The 8,881-nt window shown below is 38.6% G+C and overlaps 1 protein-coding gene across 1 annotated transcript; it reads right to left on the bottom strand.

Annotated features, from left to right (window-relative positions):
* Nucleotides 1-823: 823 nt before the first annotated feature.
* Nucleotides 824-3,045, bottom strand: LOC128642677 (lysozyme C-1-like). The gene is made up of 4 exons (XM_053695458.1): nt 2,907-3,045; nt 2,322-2,480; nt 1,223-1,301; nt 824-890 (listed from the first exon to the last, which is right to left on the bottom strand). Exons 1-4 carry the CDS (start codon nt 3,043-3,045, stop codon nt 824-826), a joined length of 444 nt encoding a protein of 147 aa, XP_053551433.1.
* Nucleotides 3,046-8,881: the final 5,836 nt, after the last annotated feature.

Raw genomic sequence — 8,881 nt, 5'->3', positions numbered from 1 at the left:
GGGTTAATACATTTATTTAGTTGTGGAGGGGTCCGGGAGCAGCGGGATAGGGGTTAATAACTTTATTAGAGTTGCGGTGGGCTCTGGGAGCGGCGGGATAGGGGTTAATAACTTTATTAAAGTTGCGGTGGGCTCTGGGAGCGGCGTGATAAGGGTTTAATAACTTTATTAAAGTTGCGGTGGGCTCCGGGAGCAGCAGGATGGGGGTTAATAACTTTATTTAGTTGCGGCGGGGTCCGGGAGCAGCGGGATAGGGGTTAATACTTTTATTTAGTTGCGGCGGGGTCCGGTAGGCGGGATAGGGGTTAAACATTTTAGTATAGTGGCAGTGTTTAGTGACAGGGTATCTAGTGAAATGCTTGTGCAATGTAAAAAGCCAACAGCGTATGCTGTCAGCATTTATCGAGGTCGAGCAAACATGATTAGTTACAGCGAATCATGTCTGCTCGACTAATAATAAATCTACCCCATATACTACTGTCAAAGTTTAAAAGCTGGCTGCAGGGGTCAGCAACCTTGGCTCTCCAGTTGTTTTAGAACTACATTTCCCATGATGCTTAAGTGTCTTTAAGCTGCCTAAGCATCATAGGAAATGTAGTTCTAAAACATCTGAAGAGCCAAGGTTGCAGACCCATGCTTTAGAGCATACACAAATCACTATCATCACACAGACCATCCTGACATAGAAATAAGAGTCTGCAGATATGTTTTGTATATTAATTCCCATTATTTATTGCATGAAAGACTTTAAGCAATCCTAAAACACAAGCTTAATTGTGTCCAATCTGAATAGTGTAATCACAGGAAAGGTGTTCTGATCTCTTTAAAGAGCACATCCGCTAACAAAGCTGCTAACGTCCGCATTCTTGCAGTAATTGTTCCAAGCGACCCTACAAATAAAGAATAATTATTAGCAAAAGACAGAAAAAGGTGTTACCGAAAATAAAAAAAATCTTAAAATTACAAGAAATCATCATGATTGTATAAGGAAGAAAGGGCAATATGCAAGATGAAGATATAAAGTAATACAATTATTTGTAACATGTTCTAAATTTTATTTGTCTGAGTGAAAAATTAGAGTGGTTACTTAGACTGCAAAAGACTATGTTCACTTGTTTCTGTGTTTGTATCTTTAATACTTTAAGATACTATAGTTATTTTTTTCAGATCTTATTGTCCAATAGCGCACTGTATTGATCCGCATCTTTAACAGAATGCTTACCAGGCTCCCATGCCGTTGGGATCTCTAACCACACGTTTGGCGCAAACAATGTCATCACTGATGTCGTCATTCATTAAACCTTGTACAAGAAGAGAAAACTGTTAATGAATTAAGGGGAAAAAATTAAGTGAAAAGGAACCTACAGTGTTTTTAAGGAAGCGCAGGTATGAAAGGACAATACATTATATAATAGCTATGAATAGTCAATATTTTCTATAATGGTTAATGTAGAAAGTATTTTAAGGAAAAATTTGCCACAACCAGATGTTCTTGCTTTTAGTAGAAATGTTACATATATATATGCTGATCTTCTGTAAAATACTATATATATATATATATATATATATATATATATATATATATATATATATATATATATATACAGGTAGCCCTCAGTTTACGCCGGGGATAGGTTCCAGAAGGAATGGTTGTAAATCGAAACCGTTGTAAATTGAAACCCAGTTTCCCAGTAAGTCAATGGGAAGTGAGGGAGTTAGGTTCCAGGCCCCTCTCAAAATTGTCATAAGTAACACCTAATACATTATTTTTAAAGCTTTGAAATGAAGACTTTAAATGCTAAACAGCATTATAATCCTAATAAAATAATCACACAACACAGAATATATAATTAAACTAAGTTAAATGAACAAAAAAAATTGCTAAACAGCATTATAAACCTAATAAAATAATCACACAACACAGACTTCACTTGCATTTATCTGCAAACAGTTCTTTTTATGCATTCCAATCTGGACTGATTTATAGACAGGAAGATATTGTTCCTTTGAAATCTGCTCGATAGCTCAGGTCTGGTTAAACTGATTAATTTCAGCTTGCTTGGCTTTGCTGCAACACAAGCGGACAGCTCCACCTACTGGCTATTTTAATCAATGCACTGCTTCTCAATGCTTTTCAATAGCAGTCACATGACTGGAAAAAAAGGTTGTTATTCTGAAACGGTGTAAATTGAACCGTTGTAAACCGAGGGCCACCTGTATATATATATATATATATATATATATATATATATATATACAGCGGTGTGTATATACATATATATATATATACACAGACATATACACACACTCTATATACTTACTACTGCAGCTTATGCTACAAGCGTTCTTTGTTCCGGAGGTTATGCCATCATTACACCACCAGTAGCTGTTGATCTGGAAAACTCCATAGTCCCGGCTCCAGCCATTGTCGTACTTAGCATTGGTTGTGTAACGGCTCTCATAATAAGCCATACACATCCCTGTGACAAAAGAGGAAGCTGAGGTCAAAAGGAGAATACTTACAAACATCACACAACACCGGCCTCCGTTTCTCTCAGAGGCACAAAACTCAGACAAAGTGATTACTAGCACAATAAGTTTACCCAAAACAAAGTGCTTGAATTATATATTTAAAGTAAAATTGGATAGCTAGAACAACCGTCCTGAAAATGTCATGTTATATAGGATCCTTATTTCATTAACATTACAGGCATTGTTAACATATGTAAATTGTGTTAAAACAAAGAGAAATTAAAATGTACAGAAGTCCACAGAGTTTCTTGAAATCTTATAGCAATGAAAAGGTTTGATCAAACTGGTGACCCAACCATATAGATTTTTATACTACCAACCTTTTTATGACATCCTAGACATATTCAACAGACAGTGACCAGATTGCTACTTACAGTTGGCCAGGCTGTACCCGTAGTATCCATCGAGACCAGCAGTTTTCAGGACCTTGGCCAGCTCACATTTTGTGAAGACCTTAGCTTCACTGCTTGCCAAGAAGGCACAGCAAAGAATGAGAGCAAGGAAACCTTTCATGTTGATGGCAAGCGGCTGTCAATGAGGGAAAGCTAGAATGACTGCTCTTTGTGACTCGAGACACTGGACTTTATAGAGGTGATTTGTTTAAGTAACCTGATAAAGTCAGGAGAATTAGTAAACCATTAACTTAACTTACAGAAATTACTTAAGCTTATGGATAGCGTTTGCCTTGAATTATATCATAGTGATAATACAAAACAAACACTGCTTCACAATTTCTTATATAATTTTACATAAGTGACATTATTAAAATGGAGGGTAAGTGTATGGCCTCTTAATGGATCCTGTTTAAGGGACTGGACATTTTAAAGATCAGATAGAAAATGGGTTAAAAATGTAAGGTGATGATACCGTTTTGGTTAAAAAAGTAACAGAGTGATATAAAGGTGAAAAACTTCAATAATGATTAATTTATAATTAGCCCCCTCAACAGCCTAGGGGCCCAATGTTCTTAAGATTGGCAGGTCGGAAAGAAATGCTTCAGTATTGCCAGTTTAATAAAGCTTTCACCAGGCAAAATGCTATAAAATAGTGTGCTGAGTCTTGCTGTACAGACTAAGCTACGATTAGCCTTTCATAGGAAAGTATAGGGCAGCCTTTTGAACAATACAAGCATGTTGAGAGGGCATGTTAGGGAGGACATAGCATCATCTCCAGTGGGTACTCCTGAGGAGCATGAGTGTGTTGGAAAATTTATTGGGTTGTATCCCAGAGCTGTGTAAAAGAGAGTGGTCTGAAGTGAAGTATGCCAGCAAGAATGGTTTGGCAAGTGGTAACAGTGAAGTCTAGTTGTCTTGGAGGACTGTAATGTAAGTATGAAGGTAAACTTCCAGCTTCTGTTTGTTTTTATAATAAAAACCAATTCTGATCGAAAAACCATCTTCCCCTCAAAAGGGACCGACAATAGTCTATTCTTAGGGGCCGATTTATCAAGCTCCGTACGGAGCTTGATGCCCCTTGTTTCCGGCAAGCCTTCAGGCTCGCCGGAAACAGAACTTATGAAGCAGCGGTCTAAACACTGCTGCTCCATAACTTGTCCGCCTGCTCTGAGGCCGCGGACAGAAATCAACTCGATCGAATACGATTGGGTTGATTGACAGCCCCTGCTAGCGGCTGATTGGCCGCAAATCTGCAGGGGGTGGCATTGCACCAGCAGTTCACAAGAACTGCTGGTGCAATGATAAATGCCGACAGTGTATGCTGTCAGCATTTATCGTTGTGCGGCGGACATGATACGCTACATTGTATCATGTCCGCTTGCACATTAATAAATATACCCCTTTGAGACCATTTCAGCTGACCAAGATTTAAGCCATAAAGCTCTCCTTAAATTGAAAGTAAAGTTTCCTCTGTTGCTCACCGTTATAACATATTATGTTTAAAATCAATAGGACTTTCAGTCATCAAATTTGTATTACTTGTTCGCAAATTAAGTTTTACCTGAAATAAAATCTGAATTTTATCGTCGATAAATGCAACCCGTTTTTTTTGGCTGCATATTACTTCCTGGTCACGTTCTTATTTGAGCCAACTGAAATACTGGCCGTTAGGCGGCCGTGAAGCGACGTCATCGGCCTATTGTGGCATCTGCGCATGCGGTAAATCGTTGATCTTTACTTTTTTCTACAATGCACGCGCCCTTTTCACGCATGCGCAGAACATTTGGGACTGAGCAGAAACGTCATCTGCTTTGAGTCCCTATTTGATACATTGAGGCGCAACGCATTGCCCACGGATTACTATGTAAGTGCCTCTGTCCGTTTTAACTGGAAAAAAAAACAACTAAATACACGCATGCACTTTGGAGACTTGTTGAAGTTAAAATTGCATGCGCATCGAGTTTGGAATCAGCGATTCGCACATGCGCAATATAAATGGTCCATGTGAACGCGCTTCTCTGATACATATAGAGCGGGTGGGACCGCTCTATACGTAAACACTGTAAAAAATAGGAAGTAGAAGATGGGAGGAGTCAGCAGGAGAACGGTATAACGAGAATGTAATTAAAAAAATGCATAAATCAATAGATTTATTAGAAATAAAAATAGCGATTTGCTTATTATAGACTTAGGCAATGCAGTACTTTGTTCAAATGGGACCAAATTTACTTTCACTTTAATAAAACAGCAATAGACATATTGCATCACAAATTAAACCATTAACTATTTTAAAGGGACATTAAACACTTTGAGATGGTAATATATCATTATAAATTGCATATATAAAAAGAAGTCTGCAATATACTTTTATTATTTATTTTGTCCCCTTTTCCTGTAATTCCATTCTGAAATTGTGAGCTTTTCAGTTCCTGTTAGAAAAGGAAGTGCAGGACACTGTTATATTCCACACACTCTAGTGACTTATTTATAGCTGTCCATAACTGGCCACAGCAGAGAAGGTAACCTAAGTTACAACATGGCAGCTCCCAATGTGTTATAAACATTAAAACTTTACACTTATTTTGTCAATATTTAAATAGTTAATGAAACTTTAAAAAATACATCTACATGTTATTCTTGGACTAATCTTTTCTTTGAATGCATAATTTTATGTAGCATGTATTTAGTGTTTAGTGACCCTTTAAGGACTTTATTGCAGTTATGAATATCCTTAGAAGATTGATCAGAAACCTTCTGAGAAAGAGAATCACACTAGAAGTACGCCAGAGCGGTCACACAGGCGATTGCTACTGCAGGTCTAAGTTGAAGAGCTGATTGAAAAATAATTTTCTTAGCAAGGATTTGCGGTCCATTGGAACCCTAAAGGAAGAACTATCCTCCATAGGAATAGTAGTGCGTCTAGCTAAAGTGGAAATAGCTCCATCAACCTTAGGGACTACTTCCCAGGCTGTTAAATTATTTTCTGAAATTTTGAAGGTGCATAATGAATCCCTATTTTTTCCTGTTCTTTGGCTATATATTCTGTAACCAAGTCTGGGGCTTCAAAGGCCTTAGGCACTTTGAGCAGAGATTTAAATTCCTGATTCAACTTATTTACAGTCTTGGAATCCTCTGGAATTGGTTCTGATAGTTCTAAAGTATTCAAAACCTCCTGAAGCAGAAAGTGGATATGGCCTACTTTAAGTGGCCGAATTATCATGTCCGACGCACATCGATAAATGTCAACAACATACGCTTTTGGCATTTATCATTGCACAAGCATTTCGTGTGAAATGCTTGTGCAATAACGCTCCCTACAGATTTGCAGCCAATCGGCCGCTAGCAGAGAGTGACAATCAACCCGATCGTATCCAATCGGGCTGATTGCTGTCTTCTACATCAGAGGTGGCGGACGAGTTAAGGAGCAGTGGTCTTACGCCCGCTGCTTCTTAACTCCTGTTTCCAACGATCTGGAAACTATGGGGGTAGATTGCAGCATCCGCTGCTTGTTAAATCTACCCCTAAATCTAAACTTGTAATCGGTCTCTGGCTCAGTTGCTGGTTCAGGGTCCTCAGAGGAGATTTCAACCTCAGAACCCTCAGAAAAAGCCAAGTCAAAGTTTTTTAATATAGGTGGTAACTGAGTTTGGGGTACAGGACCCTGTGTATTACAGGTGGTGTGAGTTAAATCTCCAGAATGGTGTTTTAAATTTTATATAGCATCATGGGATTGGATGTTGATTACTTTGTAAAGCTGATCAAATGTGTAAGTTATATGCCAGTTAAAACGGTATTTATATCGCTGAGAAACGTATTTCAATTGTTGGACATTATTGGTGAGGTTTACACTTTTATTTTGTGCTTTTAATAGGAAGAGAGTGCGTGTCGCTTTGTTATGAGTCCTGTTTCTCAGCTACTGGGATAGATGGCGTTTGTTTATGAGTTATAGTGAGCTGGTCCACTGCCAATAGCTCAGCCTGTTTCTATCAGCACAAGGAGTTCTGCTTCTTTTGTTAGTATAAACATGCAATCACTGAATCTCTTTTAGTTTATACTGATTACACAATGTGATGCCTACATGTTTTTGCATCTTTTTAGATAATTGGGTCATTGGTTTGAATTTTTGATCATTTTCGCAGAGCAGAAAAACATTAAATGTAAGCCTGGAATCCAGGCCAATAATCGGATTATGTGCTTATAAAACTAGTAGTGAGTCCTAAATACTATTGCTTAAACAAAACAATTGTAACATATAGAAAATAAGCGCACTAAAGATAAGAACAATATGTACAAAAAATTATAAGAAATGGCTAAGCACACATATTGTGTTACATCGCTTATTTAGTTCCCCACTTCTTCAAAAACTGAAAGAAAAAAGGGAACCAAAGAAAAGTAAAATTGTACCAAAACTGAAGAAATAAATCAATTAAAAACAAAATGTATGCTTACTTGATCAATTTCTTTCTTTCCGGATATAGAGAGTGCACAACTTCATTCCAATTACTAGTGGGAATATCACTCTTGGCCAGCAGGAGGAGACAAAGAGCACCACAACAAAGCTGTTAAGTGTCACTCCCCTACCCATAATCCCCAGTCATTTGACTGAAGGGAAATGGAAAAAGGAATAACACAAAGGTGTAGAGGTGCCTGAGGTTTAGTCTAAAATAACTGTCTTAATTAAGGGTGGGATCGTGGACTCTCCATATCCGGAAAAAAATAAATTTATCAGGTAAGCATACATTTTGTTTTCTTTCCTAAGATATGGAGAGTCCATGACGTCATTCCAATTACTAGTGGGAACCAATACCCAAGCTAGAGGACACGGAATAAAAAGGGAGGGAGAACAAGAGAAGCAGACCTAAACAGAAAGCACCACCTCTTGCAGAACCAATTTCTCCCAAAGGAGGCCTCAGCCGAGGCAAAAGTATCAAATTTGTAAAATTTAGAAAAAGTATGCAAATAGGACCACTTTGCAGCCTTGCAAATCTGTTCCACAGAAGCTTAATTTTTGAAAGCCCAAGAAGAGGAGACAGCCCTAGTGGAATGAGCTGTAATTCTCTCAGGAGGCTGACCAGCAGTCTCATAAGCAAAACGAATTATACTTCTCAACCAGAGGGAAAGAGAAGTAGCGGTAGCCTTCTGACCCTTACACTTTCCTGAGAAACAAACAAACAGGGCAAAAGACTGGCGAAACCACTTTCGGAAGAAAACCCAATTTAGTACGAAGAACCGCCTTATCTGCATGAAAGATAAGGTAAGACGAATCACACTGCAAAGCCAAGAGTTCCGAATCTCTGCGAGCAGAAAAGATAGCAGTAAGAAACAAAACCTTCCAAGATAACAGCTTAATATCTATAGAATGCATTGGCTCAAACGGAACCTGCTGCAAAACTTTAAGAACAAGGTTAAGGCTCCAAGGAGGAGCAACAGGTTTAAACACAAGCCTGTTTCTGACCAGGGCCTGACATAAAGATTGAACATCTGGCACATCTGCCAGACGCTTAAGTAAAAGAATGGATAAAGCAGAAATCTGACCTTTCAGAGAACTGACTGACAACATTTTCTCCAGACCTTCCTGGAGAAAGGACAAAATCCTAGGAATCCTGACCCTACTCCAAGAGTAGCCTTTGGATTCACACCAATAAAGGTATTTACGCCATACCTTATGGTAAATTTTACGAGTAACAGGCTTGCAAGCCTGTAGCATGGTCTCGATGCCCGACTCAGAAAACCCACGCTTAGCCAGAACTAAGTGTTCAATCTCCAAGCAGTCAGCTTCAGAGAAACGAGATTTGGATGGAGGAATAGACCATGAGTTAGAAGGTCCTTCCTCAGAGGCACTCCAAGGTAGCAGAGATGACATCTTCACTAGATCTGTATACCAGATCCTGCGAGGTCATGCAGGAGCTATTAGAATTACTATTTGATGCAAGCAATGACTCGTGGAAGGAGCA

This window comes from Bombina bombina, chromosome 12 (assembly GCF_027579735.1).
Source record: "Bombina bombina isolate aBomBom1 chromosome 12, aBomBom1.pri, whole genome shotgun sequence".
Taxonomy (NCBI): Eukaryota; Metazoa; Chordata; class Amphibia; order Anura; family Bombinatoridae; genus Bombina; species Bombina bombina.
Note: the sequence above shows the minus strand (reverse complement) of the source record. Positions and strands in the feature narration are given on the sequence as shown.